Source organism: Panthera leo, chromosome B3 (genome assembly GCF_018350215.1).
Source record: "Panthera leo isolate Ple1 chromosome B3, P.leo_Ple1_pat1.1, whole genome shotgun sequence".
Taxonomy (NCBI): domain Eukaryota; kingdom Metazoa; phylum Chordata; class Mammalia; order Carnivora; family Felidae; genus Panthera; species Panthera leo.
Window position 1 is genome coordinate 67,122,105 of NC_056684.1, and position 22,574 is coordinate 67,144,678.

The 22,574-nt window shown below is 36.1% G+C and overlaps 1 protein-coding gene across 1 annotated transcript in view; it reads left to right on the top strand.

Moving 5' to 3' along the window:
- Window positions 1–22,574, top strand: part of DPH6 (diphthamine biosynthesis 6) — a 172,581-nt gene that overhangs the window by 144,279 nt on the left and 5,728 nt on the right. Inside the window, exon 7 of the mRNA XM_042942479.1 lies at window positions 19,459–19,553. Coding sequence (XP_042798413.1) covers window positions 19,459–19,553 — 95 coding nt within the window. The remainder of the gene's footprint in view (window positions 1–19,458; window positions 19,554–22,574) is intronic.

A 22,574-nucleotide genomic window follows, 5' to 3' on the forward strand; every position in this document is an offset into this window, starting at 1 on the left:
ATAAGGCCCTGACTTCTTTTAATTCTACCTTCTATCTTATTATCTGCCCCTTTTAATCCTTGTTGTCAGTGCATTGGGGTTATTGCATTCTTCTAGCTCAAGTCTCTCCTCCTCACCTTACCCCTTGTCAATCCATCGTCCACAGGACTGTCATCATCACACATGTGAAGTGTAAATCTGATCATATTACACTTTGCTTGTAAACTTTTGCATTGTTCCCTATTGCCTCAAAGTAAAATTTAACTCCTAGACACAGCCCAATGTGTCCTTGGGGAAACTGAGGCTTGTAAAAATGGGCAGTCTTCTACATCCACCCTATCTATCCTTTATGAGTTTGCTGCTAGTGATGGTTTCCCTAGAGTGAGTACTCCCTTGTTCCTCCATCTTCTACTCCCCCTCTCTGCATGCTTTCTCTCTCCTTTTTTTTCAAACTTTATTTTGAGAGAAAGAGAGTGTACATGTGCACACGAGCAGAGGAGGGGCAGAGAGAAAGGGAGAGAGACAAATAAGAGAGAGAATTCCAAGCAGGTCCCACTCTGCTAGCATGGAGCCCTACACAGTGCTCCACATGGAGCTTGAACCCATGAACCATAAGATCATGACCTGAGCCGAAACCAAGAGTAGGACAGATGGTCAACTGACTCAGCCACCCAGGTGCCCCATATTCCTTCACTCAAGTAAATCCAAACTGTCCTTAAAGTCTAAACTTCACAGTCATGCTTAAATAAGCCTCCTGTGAGCTGCCATTTTCTTCTTTGACTCCCAGTATGTAGACTTCTCATGCTATATATTTTTTCTATTGTTTATTATAACATTAAACCATGTAATGTATAAAAACTAAATTCAAACACTATCAAAAATGAAAACTCTTATGATTCCAAGTCCCCAGGTTTTCTACCCCTTCCCACAGCAACCAGTCTTCTCTGTTCTAATGTATCTCTTCAAAAACTTTTTTTGCATATGTAAATACATATGCAAGTGTTTATTCAGTTTTACCTAAATTGGAGCATGCTGTGCACATTTTTCTCCATCTTCCATTTTAACACATAAAGATACATGTTATTTGTTTCCACAACATGATTATGTGGATAACTATTGAGCCCATTGTTTATTGATGAACTTTATTCCTTACTGATTTCTTTCATGCTTTCATGTCTTTTGCTACTTCAAATAATGCCGGAATGAACATTACTGTACATATATTTTGTGGCATGAATAAGTTTATCTGTAGGATAAAGTCCTGGAATGGAAATACTGCGTCAGAATGTATATATGATTTTAAGTGTAATAGACATTGAAGACATCCATTTTCAGCTGTGGTGGAATAACTTATATCAGACCGACTCTCCCAGTTAAAAAAATTAGAATAGTTATATGAAATTAAAACAGAAATAATGTTGGAAGGCATTAGAGAATTACAAAAAAAATGAGAAAATTTGACGGGATTCCAGTGAGAACAGAGCCTCTATTCCCTTCAAGATATTTTCTAATTCAAAAAATGGTACAGGGATAGGAAGAAGTTATGGAGAAAACTCTAGCTGAGTAGGGCTTTCATGGCACTGGAGAGACCCAAATTGGAATTCACTGCAAACCAAAGTGGAGTGGACCTGGTTAACCCTCCAGGTATTCAGTCGGTCTCCTGAATGGGTTATAGCTTAGGGGTAAAGGCAAACCAGAAATAGAGCAGCCCTTGCAAATACATATATCCCACTTTTGATCATACCAATCCTAGACTGAATTAACCTGTGCTACTACTCATATTGCTTGTTTCCTCTTAAGAAAGATAACATGATTCACAGCTTCAGACTGTCTCTAAAATATTTCACATACAGTTTTCAGCAGGCAATCAGAAATTACCAAGCATATCAGGAGATCTGATGAGAGAAGTGAAACCAGAGAAACTGAGAAAAAAACACACCCTAGAAACAGTCTCAGAGGAGTCATATGATCACATTCCCAGATCTAGACTTTAAAATGACTGTGGCATTGGGTGAGAAGGTGAACTATTTTAAGGGAAATTTGGAATCTATACAGAAGAATCAAATAGAATTCTGGAACTTAAAAATACAATATCTGAAATTAAGGATACAACTGTGTAGATAATTAAAGACCTGGAAGATAGGGTGGTATAAAACATCCAGGCTGAAGCACAAAGAAAAACAGGATGGAAAGTAAAGAGAAGAATATAAAAGATATAAAGGAGAGAAGTTTGTCATACCTGTAACTGGAGTTGCAGGAGTGAAGGAGAGAGAAAAAGGAACAGAAGCAATGTTTGAAGGGATTTTACTATAGGATTTACCTGTCATTATTTTTGCTGATTTTGACAAGGAGCTTTTCAAAATGGTAAAAATTGCTCAAAAGAGAAGGATTGAATATTAATGGTTAATTGCACATTTTCGGCAGGAATTATTTTTTCCTGATGGTTACAGAAAATTATGCAAAATAATCTAGTGTGTCTTTTTCTCTGGCTTCTGCATAGTCTAATCTGTGTGTACATGAGCTTTCCATGAAGTAAGTGCTAACTAAATTTTTACACCAATTTGTTATCAATTTATTTCTCACCTCATGCACAACAGTTATCTGACACAACCCAGATCTTAACCCAGATTTTTGGTTTTCTTATTTTTCCTTTCATTTTTACTTATGCTCATAAAAGAGACCTCAATCTGATGTACCCAGAGCACAATGATTCTAATATTAAAGCAGAATGAGTCGTTTGTCAAACTCCATCTTCTTTCTGCATTTGTAGGGTATGACTTTTTTTTTTAATTTTTTAAAGACACGTTTTCTAGGATTCTGTCTTCTCTGTCATTGCCTAAGACAAATCAAATTTTAAGGAATGTCTGTATGTCTCTATCTTTATGAATAATGTGATTAACCTCATTAAGTGAGATAAAAATCAACTACGTATTCATTTTTCAACTTGTTGGCACAACTCTCCCAAATACTCAATATATTCAAAAAGAGAAAAAAAAATGTTTGACCTTGTAGGAATGGGAGAAAAAGGGATTAAATAGAGGAACCCATTTTGTTCACCTGCCTCAGATCTCCTGAAACATCTTTTATGTACCTTTTGTGTAATGTGGGTGGACATGACTTATAAAATGTAATAAGTTAATTGAGCTAATATGTTAATCCTTTAATATATTATTGTATCCAAGAGTTAATATTTTTTAGTTAAGGGAGTTTTTGTATATTATAATGATTTCCCTTGAAGAAATTACTATTTAATCGTGAGAATTACAGACAGGTTGGTGGCAGAGGTGGCGGAGAAAAGATGATACCTTTGGGCAAGGGTCCTTTTCATAGTTCATTCAGATTGCCTGGGGAAGAGGCAGTGTCAGACAGCAGTCAGCAAGCTAACTCTGTACCCAGGAGCTCAGCTGTGAATCCTGACTCTACTGCTTACTTCAAACATTGATCTAGTTAGTTTCCCACGTATAAAATGGAAGTAATAGCAATAGAATGATATATAAGGTGCTTAGCTCAGTATCTGGCACATTCTAAATGCTCAATAAATGTTAGCAATGTTTACTATTATGAGTAAAATTTGTTATTACTGAAGAATAATCCTGAAATTTTTCTGCTTTACAATAAAAAACCCCAGAAAACTGAGTAGACACAATAGTTGGAGTAACATTTAAAACTCTCAAGAGATTGTTAACTGACATATATCAACATGTAGATAACAATCCTAACAGAAAACTGGCAAAGGCTGTGGAGAAACGCTGTACAGAAAATAATATCTCAAAACCAAGTACAGATATGAAGAGATGATCAAACAGATTTAGCAATCAGAGAAGGACAAACTAAAGCAATAATAAGATGTTACCTTGTACCAATTTGACAAAAATAAGAACACTGGATAATGCCAGTTGTTGACAGGTGAGGTTTTTACAGAACCTTAGGAATATAGGTTGGTACTACCATTCTGGAAGGCAGTATTGCAATTCCTACATTAAATATCCCCATCCTATCAGTCCACAAGGGGACGTTAGTGAAAATAGTTTTTGCAGGTTTATTTTTGATGGTGTTGGGGTTCTTGGAAGCAGTATGAATGTCCATTGCCAGTTAGTTAAAATTAACCAGTTACTTAAAATGTGTTGAGTGCACATTATGAAATACAGGTCTGCAGTTAGAAAAATATCTTCAATGTGCATATAGCAACAAAGTGTTGAATGCATAAAAGTGACATGGAAATCAATTAAAAATACAGGCACACAAAATAATAATACATTTGCAAGGACATAGACAAAAGATACCCATTAAATATTTCTAAATGTTTGCCTCTGATAAGGAAAAATCTTGAATAAATTATACAAATAAATGGCAATTAAAAAAAAAAACAATGTAAGGTACTTGCATATTGCTGAAAATTTGAGTATAATAACGTACAGAGAAGTAAATAAAAAGCATAGTTTCTCCACCCTGTGATGCACACTGCTAACATTGTTGGTGCCTTCTGAAACTGTTTTTTTTTTCCTGAGAGTTCACTTTTTTTACAAGTTCACATAATTAAATAGTTGTGCATGTTTTATTTACATAATTAGGTTCAACGGTACATATAGTTTGTCTTGGTTTTTTTTCCTAGCATTATGTCATATTTATTTTCCCACATAAATATATCTAATTTGAAAATACATTAATTAATGACTGTGTGGATTCCATCATATTTGTATCCTACATACAAATGTATTATGACAAATTTAATGAGTTATCTCTTGTTGGAAATGTTTGTTATTTCTAAATTATTATAAATAATTTTACTTATTTTAAAATTATTATAAATAATATTATGATTATTATCTTTCCTACTGAATCTTCATGTACCTTTCTGATTATTATTTTCTTTAGATAAATTCCTAGGAATGTAATTTCTAGATCAAAAAATACAACTTTAAGGATTGTACATTTGTAACTCTAAATTAACTATAGAACAATTTTAGCTTGCTTCTTAAACTTCTGCAGGTTCCTAAAATTATCATCTGATAAGTGAACAAATGGATTCTAAAATTATTTTCTCCTTCGTGGGTTTTTTCCCCCAGGACTATTTTCTCATTGTTCAAAAAAGTAGATGAATTTTAATATAAAAGTTGCATCAAATTTTAAAGGTTTAGAACTATTCCTTAAATGTTAAAGAGGAGTCTTATTTTTGTGATGTTTTACAGTCTTTGTCAAATGAGTCTTCAACTTTTGGTTCGGGAACAACCTTCTGAGTCTTTCCCTTCTCCCATTTCAACATCTTACTTTCATCCTCTGTAGTTGATTATTTTGATATTTACCTCCACATCTCTAAATTACATGTTTGTATTACTACTTCATGACTCTCTTCAATTTTAGCATTATTTATTCACTTATCACTCCAGAATATGCAGAGTTAGCTGTCTCCCTTTACCTCCACCGCATATGTGAACTTTTTCCCTCTACCATCTTCCCATATGGTTATTTTGCAAGTCTAGTTGACATTATGATAACTGTGAAAACCCAATACACAGCTGAATTAGGTAATAAACTCTGGTCATAAACCTTTCCTGTACAACTTTTTATTTTTTCCCTTGAAATAATAATTGTCTTGTTCTTTGATTTATTTAGTATTGTGCTCACCACTAATTCAATGCTGTACTCATTACTGGTTTATCAATCTCTTATCTAGATGTTCAGGGGTATTGAGTATTTTGTCAGTTTTCTCCCCAGAAGAAGTTTTCTCCAACGCCTTCTGACATGTAGCCTGGACCAGTTTCCTCCTATGCCTGTTGTAAGGCTGTCATCCTAGCATCTCCCCATAGTCCTGGAGATCCCTTGATCCTCCCTCTGTCTTGGAGCCCTTGTTTCCTGGACACAACATTTTCCTTTTTCTTTGTTTATTCTCACTTTTGTGAAGCATATTCTCTAGAAGATTTTTAGGAAAGGGTCCACAGGAGGTAAAACATTTGAGACACTGTGTATTTCTATAAATGTCTTCATTCTTTCCTCACTTTGGATTGGTTCTTTAGTCACAGAATTCTATTTTCAGAATATTTTTCCTTCTGAATCTTATTTCCTTGCATCTCAGTACTGTTGAGAGCCCAAAATCATTCTGATCCCTAACTATATGTGATCTTATTCATTTCTCTCTCCATCTCCTCTCCAAGAGTATATATTTCTTTTGTTCCTAGAATTATAAAATTTATTTGCTATGTCTTGAGTGAGTGTGTTTTTATCCGTTGTGCTAGGATAGGTAGAATTTTTAGTTTGAAAATTTCAGTTTGGGGAAATTTCCTTGAAGTATTTCACTGATGTTTATCTTCTTTCTGTTTTTGCCTCTTGGAATTCCTATTATTTAGATGTTACTTAAATTTCTAACTTTTCTTTCCTTATTTTATCTGATTCATTTTTGCCATTTCTAGAATTTTCAATTTTATCTTCAAACCTTTGAAACTGTGCCCCATAGGGTCAATGAGGTTGAAACTAGCCGAAAGTTTAAAGCTTGTTTTTCAGAGAACTATTCCCCCCCCATCAGATACTGTGTCTTTTTAGACACCCCCCCCCCCCCAACAAATCCACTAGCTATGTCTGCAGAAGCCTGGACTCAAGGTCAATTGCTATGGTTCCAGCCTAGGTATAAGATATCTCCTAGAGATAAGGAGTCCCGGACCTCATCTAGTTTCTACCTGCCCTCAGAGCATGCCTGTAGCTCCTTCTCCTTGCCCTCAGGTAATCTCCTGACTCAGGGTCTGAATTGTGCCTCATTGTGGTGTCAGTCTCCACTCCCCAGTGAACATGGGATGTATGTTACATACATGTTACATGCATGTTTGCTCAGTGTACAGAATCCATCTTCCCTCATGAATACTCATAACTTTTCCCTTCCCTTTTCCTCAATATGTATGTAATCTCAACCCCTATGATTATAAAAAACATATTCTCTCCCTTTGGAGGGAGGCAGATTTGAGGCTTGCCCTCCAGTCTCGTCTCCACGTTTGGCTGCTTCTCAAACCCTTTCCTTGAAGCATACCTGACTTCTGTCTCAGTGATTGGCTTTGCTGCACATCAGGCAGATGGACTTGGATTTGGTTACAATTTCAACTGAGTTTTTCATGGCCTATTTTTAATTTCTAGAAGCTCATTTTTTGTTCTCTGAATTCTCTTTTTTAAAATTATAGCACTCTATCCTTATTAGAGTGTATCCTATTTTTATTGTTGTTCTCTCTTTTTTTGTTTCTCATTTTTCTTCCTTTGGTTTTCTTTTCCCGTATATAGTCTGTTTTCTCCATTGTTTCCGTTGGTCTCTAACTTTAATTTTAGAGATGTTTCTGCTAACCTTGGTGTTCTCCTCATATTTAAGAGTAAGGGCCTAAATTTTTTATTGTAAGCACTAAATGTGTGGATAGGGCTTTATGATCTCGAACTTTACTATAGGAAGGTATGGCTAAGTCATTTAATCTAAGCCATCTAGATTCCAAAGAAAAGGATTCTCCAATCTCCTTTCTTGAAGTAAAGACATGCTGCAATTTGTTTTGTTTTGTTTTATTTTGTTTTGGTTTGATTTGTTTTGTTTTGTTTTCCTGGGAGTTAGGCAGGAATAAATGACTAGCAGTCTCAGAATCTTATGTGCATACATTAACTGATTCCATTTTATTATAGTTCCTCTTCCCTCAGCTGTGTCTCATTTCTCCTACGCCAGTTCCTCTGTTTTCATCACCGTATGCAGAGAATAAACTTCCAGGGTTCTGCCAGGGTGGAGGAAAGACAGTTGCCAGGCTACAGGGAAGGAATTTAGGGATCTGACTGCTTGTTAAACAGACTGCCAATCAATCTTTATTTTGGGGCACTTTTCATTTCTCCTTCACTTCTCGAGGTACCTGGTGCTGCCAACTCCTTACTCTGTTTTAGGGGAAAGAGCTGTTCTACTGTGTAAATTGGGTTGGTCCTCTACACTCTCCACTGTTGACCTAGGACTCAGTGTTCTTCGTTCTGCTAAATTGTTTGATTTTGTCACTTCCTCTCTTCTGTTCCCCATCTTTGTCAGTTTATTCCGTGTTAAGAAATACATTCTAGGAAGATTTTAGAAAGGAGTGAGAGTAGATATCGGGATTCAATCTGCCATCTTTACCAGCAACAATTAGTCTTTAATCAAGAAATTTCTTAAGATCATCTAAATAAAAGTTGTCTGCTAGATGGGAGCGTGGAACCATACCAGGTGAAAAAGTGTGAGTTCATAGGTTTGGTTGCTTCTTCCAGGACTGTTCACATAGAATTGGGAAATCTGAATTCTTGCCTTGAGTCAAAGGTAAGCAGATAAGTGTAATGCACCAGGATAAGTGTAATGCAAGTTTCAAGCTTAAAACTGTGTTCCAAGCTCTGTTCTATAGGAGTTAACTTATCTTCCTTCTGGGTTTGACAAAAGTACAGTCTGCAATCCAAGCTACCTATCACTTTTTCAAAAAGAAAAAGAGGGGCACCTGGGTGGCTCAGGCAGTTAAGCATCTGACTTCGGCTCAGGTCATGATCTCACAGTTCATGAGTTTAAGCCCTATGTCGGGCTCTATGCTGACAGCTCAGAGCCTGGAGCCTGCTTCAGATTCTGTGTCTCCCTCTCTCTCTGCCCCTCCCCTGCTCATGCTCTGTTTCTCTCTCTCAAAAATAAATAATAAAACATTAAAAAGAAAAGAAAAGAAAAGAAAAAGAAAAAGAATTTCACCAAAGTTGATTTAAGAGAGACAGAATTTTAAGCCTTGTTCCCTGCAGTGCCAACTTTATGGAAAAGAACACCTTTGACTGACCTTGAAAGTAAAAAGTAGGCAGAATATCTTTGACAAGAGATTTTGAATTTTGAACATAATTGAGTTGGAAGGATATGTGAAACTTTATGGTCAAGATGTCCACTATGATCAATAAAAACTACAAGATGTGTTAAAATTTACTCTAAGAAAGTAAAAAATATTTGCCAGAGAATTTCAAAGAAAAAAATTAAATGTTGAAAGTATTGTGAGTAACTTCAGAGATAAACTGACAGTCGTACTGGCCTTACAAGAGGGACAGTATTTTTGACTGGCTGGATTATTTAGAGTATTTTTTGAGCAGTAGGAGAGGAAGTTGAAAAAGGAGGTTGAAACCAGACAGAAAGAGATTTTGAATCCTGAAATGAGTATTTAATTATCTAAACAATGAGAAATAACTGAAAGTTTTAGGGGAAGGCAGTAAAGTCCTTAAAAGTGTACTTTAAGGAATTTGACCAGGCAGTAGTGTCCATTGATTGTTGTATTTAAAGAGAAGAGGTGCAGGCCATCTTCCATAGTTAGTGGCTGTTTCAATATATGACTTTGAACTTATTCCTCACATTTCTCTGAATGTGTTTCATAGGTGAACTCTTAATTGCCAGTGTCATGTTGTACTAATAGAATTGAATAGTAAGTATTTGTAAGGACTTTTTATACAACCAGTCTATGCTAATCGCTTTAAAGGGTACAAAATAAGTAAATGATTTGGTATTTTTCATGACATAGAGAGTCTAACAAGTCTAGAGACCTGGATAAGATGAAGCCAGATAAATTGGTATTTACTATAAATGTAATTGGAAGCTAAAAAATGGAAGATGGTTGCATGACCTGGAGTAGCTGAAAATGATATCATTCAAGTATTAGCACTTAAACTGGTTTGAAGGATGGATATATTTACACGGATGGTGGCAATGAATTGAGACAATATGAATGAAGATTTCTTGGCAAAAAGCCATGCAGGAACAATGAGGAACTTGGTTTAAATGGAACTAAGAGCTGATGTTGGTAGATTCATAAGAAACAGATGAGGTGGGAATTTATGACCTCATCAAAAAGAGCCTGGAGAGATGGGCCAGGCAATTTGGGGTAAGAACTAACAAGATGTAGAAGGTTTATCAGCAGGGATTTATATTATTAAAAGATATCATAGGAAATTTAGTCTGGCAACAGTAGTTATGGATTTGGGATTAGAGGAAATTAGAAATAAAAAAAGAGTCTAAGACGCTGTTATAGGTAACAGTGTGAAGGGTTGGAGTATGATGCCTGCTGACAGTAAGGATGAAGAGAGAGGACAAAATTGAAAGAAAGATTCTGATGGAAGAAATGGAAAAGAAATTGGCATCAAACTGACAGAAGCCAAAAGGAAAGAATTAAAGAGTAGTCCACACATAATGACTGCGGAGACTGGAAGCATGTATTTCTGCAGAGGAGAACAGGGTTAAGAAAGAACATGATGGGGCGCCTGGGCGGCTCAGTCGGTTAAGCGGCCGACTTCGGCTCAGGTCATGATCTCGCGGTCTGTGAGTTCAAGCCCCGCGTCGGGCTCTGTGCTGACAGCTCAGAGCCTGGAGCCTGTTTCAGATTCTGTGTCTCCCTCTCTCTGACCCTCCCCTGTTCATGCTCTGTCTCTCTCTGTCTCAAAAATAAATAAAAAACGTTAAAAAAAAAAAGAAAAGAAAGAACATGATAAGCTTGGTCTTAAACACACTGAGCTTCTAATTATAACATATAAACCAAAGGCATATTTTTTAAACTATGAGATTGGAGCCCAATTGAGATGTTCAGGCAAAACTCTAAAGTTCATTTATCAGCATATTTTAGAGTCAATATACAGCTTCAAGTTCTGGTTTTATTTAGTTCTAAATTCCATAACCTTTGCAAATCAAGTCAGTTCTCCCCACTAGAAAAGGGAAAAAATAAATTTTTTTAGCCATTTTATGGAGTGTATATTATATGCTGGACAGAACATTAGGCTTTCCTTTCATTTGGTTTTATTTCTGAAAACAGCTCTTCTATGAGATAGGTACCGTCGTCATCTCCACTTTACAGATCAGCCATCTGAGGCTCAGAGAGCTGGCATGACCTAAGATTGCACAGCTAGAAAGTGACTGAGCCAGGGTTGAAACCAAGGAATGTGTCTCCAGCACTACTGCTTTTAACCAGTTGTGCAACACTGCTCTCGCTGCGCGTGACTACAAATATATGCCTTACTTACTTTTGTAGCAAAGCTGTGTATTTATTAAATGCTTACTAAGTGCCATACTCTGTGCTAAGCGCTTTTTATGCATTATTTTATTTGATCAACTAATCTATGAGATTGTGACCATTGATATTTACATTTACAGATGAGGGATCATTCAGAGGGTGAGTAATTTTTCCCATAGTCACACAGCTGGAGAAAGCAGATGTTGAATATGTGCTTAAATCTGTCTGTCTGATTCCAGAATCCATGCTCCTTTTTATTCTTAAAAGTCATTCTGAGGATTAAATAATTATATCATTTTCTTAACTTTAAGGCATAAAACAAATGGTCTTTAATGAATGGTGATAGTGTTGGTTTTAGCAGCAGCAGAATAACATAAAGGTGATGGTCGAAGCCTTGGAGTATATGGGCTATCCAAGGGAATAAATTGAGAAGAATATATTACAGAGAATCATGAGGGATATTTATAATTTAGGAGGAGCAGGAAGGAGTCAGAGAAGCTTAACAATAGCTTAAGAAACATGGTAACATGAGACCTGAGGAAGATGATTACAAAGATATGTGACATCATAGTATCATGCCACATAAAATTTGGAAAGGATAAGGTCACTGGAGTCTCCCAGCAAATGCTTCTCCTGCTGAGATACCAATAAACACAACCACCATCCACCAGTTTCCCAGTGAAGAAAACTGGCAATTTTCCTTAATTCTTTTTAACTTTCCTCACTCCTCCATTCAATTATGGAGCCTCCTAATGTATGGAGCCTTCACGTATGCAGCCTCCTAACAATATCTGTCAAAATACCTTGCCTCTCCCTTCTGTCCTCACTGCCATTTCCTCAGTTCAGGAAATCCTCACCCCCTGGCTAGATTCCTCCAGCAACTTCTCAGTTCTTTGTGCTTCCTGACTTACTTGCCTCAACCATTCCCCATTGTGTGACCAGAATGTTTCTAAAAGATAAATGTGATGAGTTCAGTTATCTGCTTAAAACCTACCATAGGTTCTCACTGAACTTTGGATAATGACTTAGCATGACTTACAAAACCCCATAAGATGTGTCTTCTTTCTAGTCAGCCTCATCTCAGCATTATTCATCTAGTTATGATCCAGCTATGCCATACTTACTTCAGTTTCTAGGACCCATCATGTGCTCTGGTACTTAATATATGCTGTTCCCTTTGGAACAACCTTTCCTTCTCTCTCTCCCTCCACCTCTGCCTCTCTCCGTTTAGCCTTTCCTGGTTAACTCATCCTTCAGATTTTACCTTACGTTTTATTTTGAGAAGGTTTTGGGTTCCTTCTGTTTAGGTATTGTGCTTTATACTCCCACAGCATCTCCTGCATCCACAAAAGCAACCACTACCTTTTATTGTGATTGCTTGTTTAACTTTCTGTCTGTATTTCCAGATACAAAGCTGTTCTATGCAGGATTTATATGTCTGCTCCCATCATTATCCGCAGCACCTAAAATGATGCCAAACCTATAGTAGATACTCAATAAATAATTCTTGAGTAAGTTCTATGTTTTAGCGGTTTTTATAAACCTCATGGTTTTCTGTAGGTGGTGAGAGGATGAAATGTAATTTGATTTCACTTTTTTTTTCTTTCCAATTTTAAGATGACCAACAGATAAATGAAGCTGGTTTAAAAGAAGAAAAATCTTGATTTAATAAGAAATTCTCACAATTGTATTTATTATAATCTTTTAAAGGAATAAAAATTAAACAGGAAAGCCAGATGCCCTTAACTTTTTCAGTTCAAGAATCAGTAGCATTCAAATGGAATTGTTATGACTATGAATATTCATCTATATATAAGTACACTAGAAAAAAATAGAATCATGTAAGTAATTTCCTTTTTATTTACTAGGAATTCACTTCTTAAATGTTCATACTCTGAGGCATTTTTATAATCCATGAAATGACCCAAGTCAGCCACATCTGTCAGATTGCTTTTTAAAAAACTTATCTTAACAACAGTTAGATGGAAACCCAATGTTCACTTTCCCTAAGAGTTTTATCTAAAAGAGAACATAGGGGTGCCTGGGTGGCCCAGTTGGTTAAGCATCCGACTTGATTTTGGCTCAAGTCATGATCTCACAGTTCGTGAGTTCAAGCCCCGTATTGGTCTCCGCTCTGTCAGGGCAAAGCCTGCATAGGATTCTCTGTCTCCTCCTCTCTGCCCCTCCCCGACTCTCTCTCTTGCTCAGATAAATAAATAAACAAATAAGTACATAAACTTAAAAAAAAATAGAACATAGCACAATTTAGATATACATGAATCAATGAGTATGCTTTTGTGCGATGAAAATTATATTGTGTAATAAGTAAAGAAATGATCTTGTTTTATTAAAAATAATTCAACTCATTAGAAAACAGCAACATTTCTTTTCAACTGGTTAAGATCCTCTAGAACTTTTAATTTATCTATTGTATTAGCTTTATATCTTTGTATTCATACAAAGGTTGGGACCAAATGGTAGAAGTCCGGCAAAATAGCACATGTGTTAATCTTACCCAATAACCAGCTGGTCTAAATCTTTTTCTACATAACATTCCCCAAATGGTTGAAAAGAGTGGGGTAAATGTCACATCACTGATTCAGTGGCTAATGAGATAAGGAAAACATTGACTATCATGTTTGAATTTTATTTACTGTTTCAGATTTCTAAAACTAGAGGATAAAAATCCTGTTTGTAAGGGTAGAGAAAAAGAAGTTAGTAACTTTCTCTGCCCTTTTACTTGGTAATTCTGATTAGGGGTGGCTTTGTTTTAGTTCAAATTAGACCTATCAGTCCATGTCTTTTGGGCTCTTGTCTGGGAGCATGCATGGGTATCTGGGCCATAAGGAGGGCACCCAATTGGGTCACTAAGTACTACGTGCTATACAGTGGGAAGGAGCTGGGAGAGAGTCTAAGGAATTTAGAAACATAGTCTCATGAGAAAAAGTCACACATGAAAAATTTTAAATTCAAGAGGTACATAGTGATGCAGTGCAGAAATATATCACAAGCCAGAAATATATCATAGTATAGTCCCACAGGCAATAAAAAGGGCAATTCCTTTTAAGTTGAAGAGAAGAAAACTAGATGTTGGGGTTTATCACTTTATATTTCATTTTATAAGATTTAGTGTGTTTTTTTCCTTCAGCCAGTCAAGATCCTTTTGAATTTTTATTTTATTTTACCTACTGTATTACGTTTCAATCTTTATATCCATGCAAAGGATCGGATGAAATGGATGAAGCATTGATTGTCAGTCTACAGAGTTTGCTTTTTACTGAACAGGTAACAGTCAGCCCCCAAAAACTTTTAAGCAAATGGTCATATATTGTTAAGGAGAGTTAGTATGGTAATAATATGTAGGGTAGATTGAGAGTTATGAAAACTAAGCAGGAAGACAAGAGATGGTTGTAATTGTTGAAGTGTGAAGTGATCATGAAGGATATTAGACTGGAAGATAGTGTTCACTACCGTTCCCCTAGTATATACCCTAGGATCTGGCACTTAGTAAGTACTGAGTGAATCTTTGTTGATTCAATAAATGAATTAATGTAAAAATTTTAAATGTAGGCTCTCCGGCAGAAAGAATGACAGAAGGAAAGGAAGGAGTCAAGTTCTTCAATATTTCAAGTTTTCATTGTGATTGAACCATTACAGAAATAGGGAATTGAGCAGGGAGAGAAGGTTTTGAGAAAAAATCAAGAACATTGCTTTATTCATGTTAAATTTAGAACAAGAAGGCTCCCAAGTAAAACAGTAAGAAGTTTGAGGGGTGCTTGGGTGGCTCAGTCAGGTAAGCGTCTGACTTTGGCTCAGGTCATGATCTCAAGGTTCGTGAGTCCAAGCGCCACATCAGGCTCTCTGCTGCCGCCACTTTAGCCCACCTCTGATCCTCTGTCTCCCTCTCACTCTGCCCCTCCCCCGCTTGTTCGTGTTCTCTCTCTCTCTCTCTCTTTCTACCTCCCTCCCTCCTTCCCTCCCTCCCTTTCAAAAATAAATAAACATTTAAAAAAAGAATTTTCACAAGGGCCTAATATATGGGAGAGAGATCAGTGACTAGGGTTTTTGCTTTGAGAGTCATTTGCATAGAAGTAATAGAATAGTGGTCATGATCCTCAAAAAGGGAGGGTATAGATAAAAGAGCAGAAGGCCCAAGGGAAGGGCAAATTAACCTAATAGAGAAAAAATAGCATATATTGAGAGTGCTTACTATGCACTTAAGAGCTCTTGTTATTATCTGTTATCTGTTATCTATTATCTTATTATCTGTTTTAGCAGTGACAACACACTTATAATAGTAGTTATTACTAGGAAAATGGAAATTCAGAGAAGTTAAGCAATTCATCCTATGTTCTATGCCTAATAAGTGTTGGAGCCAGTATATGAACCTAGATCTGTCTATCCTTGATTTCCATCTTTGGTGAAACTATTCTCTGGTCATGAATTTTGCCTATCTTCTCCACTAAATTCTTTAACATATTTACAATAGTTATGTTATAGTCTTTGCCTACTGAGTCCAATATGTGGTTAATATTGGGTCTGTTTCCATTTTTGTTTGTTTGTTTTTCTATTGATTATAAGTCACAGTTTTCACTTTTTGACATCTCAAATTTTTTTTTTACATATGTTGTGGTAGATACTGAATAAAAAAGAAGAGTAGAGACTAAAGTAATACCGTCCCTCCCCAAACCACACCCCTTCCTCTGTCTGACAGCTAGTCTGGGGTGTTTATTCTGTTTAATATCCAATTGAGCTGGGTCTGATCTGAGTTGCATTTTATTTCAGTTTACTACTTTTTTCAAATGCTTCAAGAGTAGGATCAGGGCTCTTCATTTATCAGGGCTTGTGGTCTATGCTCCCAGTGAGTCTAGATTTCTCTCTCTCTCTCCCCTTCCCTCCCTCCATTCCCCTCTCCTCCCTCCTTCTCTTCCTTCCTCACTTCTGTCCTCTCCCCCTGCTTTACTGTCCTGCCACCAGTGTTTCGTGCCTTTTCACAGGCTTAGTGCTCTGAGCCTCTCCTTGACTTCTTCCTGGCCTTCCAAGCCTTGGGAAAAAAATCTCTTAGTTTTCCTGCTCTATCCCCAGCCTTTGGTACAGTGAAAGCTCAATAGAAAAGACTTGATAAGTAGATGTTCCCAAAGGAATCTCTCTCTCTCTCTGTCTTCTGGCCCCAGCACATAGTCACTATGTGCAGTTGGTTAAAGCCTTTGGGAAAGAATTGGCAGGCTATACTGACTCCTGGGTCTCCCCAGGACTCTAATAAGCCATTGCAGAAGTCCGCAGATGGTCATGTGTTTGACTGTTTTCTACACACGCTGATCGAAGTCTCTCTGTGGAAGTATGCCGTTCTCCCATTAGGAAAGTGGCCATGCATCTTCACTCGCCTAGGAAAGGTCCACCCCAACCTGGAATTTAGTTCATCCAGACTTCTTTGCCTCCTTAGCTATCTCTATATAAAACAAAAAAACATGATTTTGTAACCTGTCTGACATATTTTTGCTGTTATGGTGAAAACAACTGTGTTTTCCACTTTTTACATACTAACTGAAATTGTTAAATATAGTTTAATCATTAATAAATATTAGCCCTTAGTGAAGAAATATGAAAAAAATTTTATTTTTTTATTTTTCAATATATTTTTCAATATTGCTGAAATATTGAAATTGAAAAATATTTTTCAATATTGCTATTTTATGTACTTAAATTACAGAAAAAATCATGATAATTTAGTGAGAAACTAAACTTTAAAAAAACTGCTACCTATTTAGCATTTTCAGTGACAGTAAGATTGATAGAAAAACTTATCAAAGAGAATTGCAAAACTGTATTTGGAATGATTAAGTGCTAGCATGCAATAATGGCAATTTTGAGTTGAAACCAGACATGGACTTGAGACATGTTAGAGACATATTGCAACTTTATTAAGCTGCAGTTTTCTGTGGACAGTATATTAGTAACACAGACTTAACAGATTTTAGAAGAGTAAAGTGAATATTGTGTATCACAAACATGTCTCTGGAATGGGCACATCTGGATTCTCCACTTCCCTAAACTGACCCTTTCTATAACAGGCATACATCATGCTTTGGTGCTGCAAGGATATTGATTTCTAATAGAATGCTGTGTCTTCGCAGGAGATTCGTTACAGAGAGTGGTTGACTAGCATAGGCTTTGCTTCTTAAGAAAGTTCTCTCACAACGTCAAAGGGCCTTGGAGCTGGCTAAAAGTAAGCTGATACAGTTGGATTTTTCTTTGAGGACTCATGTCTATTAGAGCTTGAAACTAGTAGAGTTTAGAATGGCTGCAAAAGACATCCTAAGCATTCATATTCAAGACTACTTCTTGGTTCATCAGCTATAAAAACCAGTGAGCTCTTTATTCAGACTTCTTGACTTAGAATCTGTGTTCATGCTGATGAATCAATAATAGAAAGGGAGAAGAGATTGTGTACATTTAGTAATAGAAGACACATCACTGTTTCATTATCTTGTGGTGTTGAAATATAGGGTGTAAGATATTTGATAAGCTTCAAAATACCAGGGATATTGTCTTAATTTACTTTTGGATCTTCCTCATCTAGCATGACCTGCCTAATAATCATTTTTCAATAGATACTAGTTGAAGAAGTGATTACATGAATATTATGGAAATATTGTGTATGAAATGAAAATATCACTGGATACATCCAAATTTTAGACTTCCTAGTACTGGCAGTCTTTTTATAATGATAATATGTTGGTTTCACATAGCAACTTACATTATTTTTACTAGAGACTAATAGAACTACTTCAGTAGGATAACAGCAATGCCAACTTTAATTTAAAAATCCAGCTATTCTTTGCTGGTAGATTATAGAAAGTATGCAAAGCTTGGATAAAGCATTTTCCAATTAAAGGAAGCTAATAATTGGTAATGTATACTCTCACATAAAAAGACTGACCATAAAAGTGAGATTTGAAGGTTCACTTGGTGGAAAGGTGCTGGAATGAGAAGACCATTGAAAGGGAGACAAGCCAAAAAGAGGACAGGCCCTAGCTGGTAGAACGAGAAGACATTGCTGAAACCCATATCCCATTTTTGTTTCTACATTTTTATTGCAAAGCAGATATTAATTTAATTTGACTTAATATGGTAAAGTAAGCTGTTTTTGTTTTCTGCTCCCAAAAGGGCCACTGCCATAATTCTGCCTTGCTGATACTCTAGTTCATGATTCAACATGGTGAAAATTTCTGCTTTGCTCTTGTGAGCTCGTATAGCAAATGCCACCCAGTTTTCTTTCCCTCCTTTTCTTACTGTTTGGCTTTACGGTGTCATTCACATTACTGCTGATCCGTGGAGAGAACAGAATTCTCACAAACCCATGCCTTGAATCCCTAAGGGCACATAGTCAAGACTTGAAATGTAATGGATTCAGAATTATAGCACAACCACAAAAATAACCAAAGAAATAAATACATAACTATTCAGATAAAACTGAAGACTTAGGCCATAGTCCCAGCACTGGCAGTAACAGTGACATCAATGGAGTCACTCTTCCTTTGGGCAGTAAGGACTCTGGACTAGGGGAGGCTATAAGCAGGGAAAGCTATGAAATTCAGAACAAAGGGGATGGAATCACAGTCATAAAGCGTCTACACAAGAGCAGGAAGATTCTCTGACACAGCCAGTGAGCGTGTTCCCCAGCATCAATTCCAGTCATATATCAGCCCAATGGGAGATTAATTTACTGTTGATATCAGGATTATTTAAATAATACAGCTTATATTTAATGCAAATCACAGGTTGTTTATTTCTTTGCTTGCTTGTTTGATTTTTAATTTCAGAATTAATTAGACAACATGATAAGCTATCTATGCCAACATTTCTTGGAGTTAGACCTTCCTAAGGCTTGTCTACAGCTTTGGAATGTCACTAGTTCTTGGTACCCTTGGAACTTCACGAAAAACAGCCTCAAGCATAATAACCATGTCTGTGACTCCTTTCTGTTCACAGGCCACAGGAAACGCCTTAGATTGCTTTCTCTGTGTCTCCGAAAAATGGCCTAAACATGACCTATTTTTCCCCATTCACATATAGGTCAAAGGACAAGAAGCAAGCACAGTTTGGCTGCGTATATTCTCATTTACTATCTAATGACTCAGTACCTTTCCTCTTTAGCCTTCTTTGAATCTAAAGCTGGTGTCATTCCTGACATTTATAATGATCTCTAAGTTTTCTCATTATACATAAAATGTTGGTCCTTTACATCTTTTTACAAGGATTTGGGGATTACTAACATTCCTATGCTTTATGATAACATTTTTCAGATGGCTTTAAACATATGTTTTAAGTAGAAATATAAAGTTATTTTCCTGTAGCTTGTGATGTATTTTGGAATTAAAGTTTCTTACATGTATTTTTTTTTAGGGAAAAATGCTATTAAGTGACAATTTTTGCTATCTAATTTTAAGTTTTGTTGTTGTTTTTGTTGTTGTTGTTGTTTTCCTCTTTTTAGCTTTCTAAGAAGTATGGAGTCCATGTTTGTGGAGAAGGCGGAGAGTATGAAACATTCACTTTGGATTGCCCTCTATTTAAGAAGAAAATAATTGTGTAAGATACCATTTCAGCATTTTCTTCACTTTCCTTAAATTCAAGTGATGGAAGCAACTTAACATTAAGCTCGAGGCAACTTTTGTTGGGAGAAATAGAACATGTCCTCCAAGTTCACAAACACTCAATTTGTTTAATACCAGTGAAATCGTCTGAATACCTAAATCAATACCTGACAAGACGAGGCCTTCATAGAAGGCTATAAACTTTTTAGACATTGCACTTTCGTTTACTTGCTGATTATGCCCTGCAGTAAAACTGGTACCTACACACTGACACTTTTATCCTTTCATGAAGTGTGAATTGCCTGTATTATTTATCTTTCATTACAGCTACATTTGATAAACTGCCACATCAGTAGCCTGTGGGTTCCATTAACTCCATCCTCTTTTTCCTTTTTCTTGGCTTTTAGCAACTTGGAATAGTAATGCTAAACATTTCTCTTTCATTTTGGGGGGTTATTTTTACATATAAACTTTTTTTAAATGAATTCTATTTATGGTGAGCATAAGATTGTTAAAATTAGTTCAGTGAAAAACAAGAACTTTGTTTTTTTTGTTGTTGTTGTTCAGTTTGTTACATTGTTATCCATACTCTAAATTATGTCACTCTTCTCCTATGCTAAAAGAACACTTTATCTGCTTTTCCTAAGCTCTCATTCTTGGAAAAGATTGGCAGAATTATGCTTGATTTCAGAAGCCTCATTTGATGAAAGATTAGAATCCTGTATTGAGGAACAGCTTCAACATGTTCACCACTAAGGGATGGGTTTTTTGGTACATATTAATAATGAGCAGAGGAGTGAGCTAAGAAAATTAAGACAACTCTAGGTGAATTTTCTAAACAGATACGTTTATCTAGTGAAACATGGCCAGGACACTTTCATTATCATATATATAATAATCATCCACTCTTCTTTCATGTTCTTCTAACTCTTTTCCTTTAATAACCATCAACAGAATAATTTATTTGGCAAATATTTATCAAGTACCTATTATGTCTAGAGCATTCTGCTGCACATCATTGTTGTTCAGAGATGGCGGGGCACCTGGGTTGCTCAGCACGTTAAGTGTCCAACTCTTGATTTGGCACAGGTCATGATCTCACTGTCATTAGATGGAGTGTGATGTCGGGCTCCACACCAGGTGTGGAGCCTGCTTAGGATTCTCTCTCCTCTCTCTGCCCCTCCCCTGCTCATGCTTTGCTCTCCCTCTCTCTCTCTCTCTCTTTCAAAATAAGTAAATAAACACTAAAATAAAAGATAGGTCCTGCCTTTGAAGATTAGCTGGAGGATACATCTGTACACAATTAAGATACAAGATGATAAAGGATAAAAGTCATAAGTTCATAGGTAGGAGATATTTCTTCATTTGGGTATGATTCCTGAATGAAGTGTACATTAGGTCTTACTCTATACTATCTGGTTTTTCAAGAAGAGTATTTGCATGCTAAGTTGAATTACAGTATAATGGGAAACTTGCAATATATTTGCTTATTAATATGGGTCCAACTAAATTAGTAAAAACAAAACAAAACAAAGCACAGTAAGAGAAAAATGCCAAAGAAGCAAACTTTTCCCGTTTACTTGACAACTTGAGGTCTTAGAAGTCTTTATGACCAACTTAGAATTCTAAGAGATGTACTGCTTTACACTACATAACCAGAAGGTCTGTTTATTATAGTGCTTTAGCCCTAAACACTGAATCTTTTGTAGACATCATTTGTAGGCACAGAAACCTGAGCCTGACCAAGACAATAGCATGAGGGAAATTAGTCATGCTATCGTAGAGAGGGATGTCAGGGGAGGTATGGAACCCCCTAGTTTAAAAAAAAAAAAAAAAAAAAGAACCCTCTAGTGCCGAAATGAGCTGTTAAGTTCAATTGAATAATCGTTTATTGAGATGAATTGTGTGAGCAGAGCTCTGCAAGCTAATGCCCTGCCCTGTAGATGAGTTCTTCCTGCAACAGGAGAGGTGGGAAAATCACCCATACCAAAGTCCTAACATAACAGGTTAGACAAATTAAAGTTATTTGACTTAGAGATACAATTAAAAGTGTAGTTCTTGTAACGGTTTGTTAACAATTGACCATTAATAATACTGGATCTTGTAGGGGCACCTGGGTGGCTCAGTCAGTTAAGCATCCGACTTTGACTCAGGTAGTGATCTCATAGTTTGTGAGTTCGAGCCCCATGTCGGGCTCTGCTGACAGCTCAGAGCCCGGAGTCTGCTTCGGATTCTGTGTCTTATTCTCTCTCTGCACCTCCCCCACTTGTGCTCTGTCTCTCCCTGTCTCTCAAAAATAAATAAATAAATAAATAAATAAATAAATAAATAAATAAATAAATCTGGATCTTGTAACTTCGAATTCATTCCTTGGACAAATTTAACAATTTATCCTGTTCTATTTGATTTAATAGTGGCCTGCCACAGTTGGCATAAAACTAATTGATTATTAGGAAGCTCATTTCAAATGTCTAAATCAATTTATATATATATTTTTTTTTTGATGAGAAGGAGAAGACCACCTCTAAGGGGAGAAAAAATAAACTTTTACTTGCAAAATGATTTGATTATTATTAGGGATTTTTTTTTTCAAAAACACAGATTGAATCCTTTTTGTATAATGAAGTAATTTAGAGAAATTGAGGTGGTTCTGGAAGTTTATTATAATATACATTTTGCCTCAATTAACATTTTTTAAATCTTACAGGAAAGTCATATAGCAGTCTTTGTCTGGAAGTAATTTTAAAACTTACTAGCTAGAACATTTCACAATTCACTTTTCATGTCAATTAGAATGTGATTACTCATTTCTAGATACAGATTTTTAGTTCAGAAAATAATGGTGGGTGTTTTGTTTGTTTGTTTGTTTGTTTCTGGAAAGGCCTTGAGGAAAAGAATTATAGCCTAGCCTTTAACAAAGGAGGATAATTGCAAGACAATTGTAGATCCTCAAATAAAGAGCCTACTTATTACTTCTTACTTTGAAATATATATCTGTGTGTATCAGACATAAAAA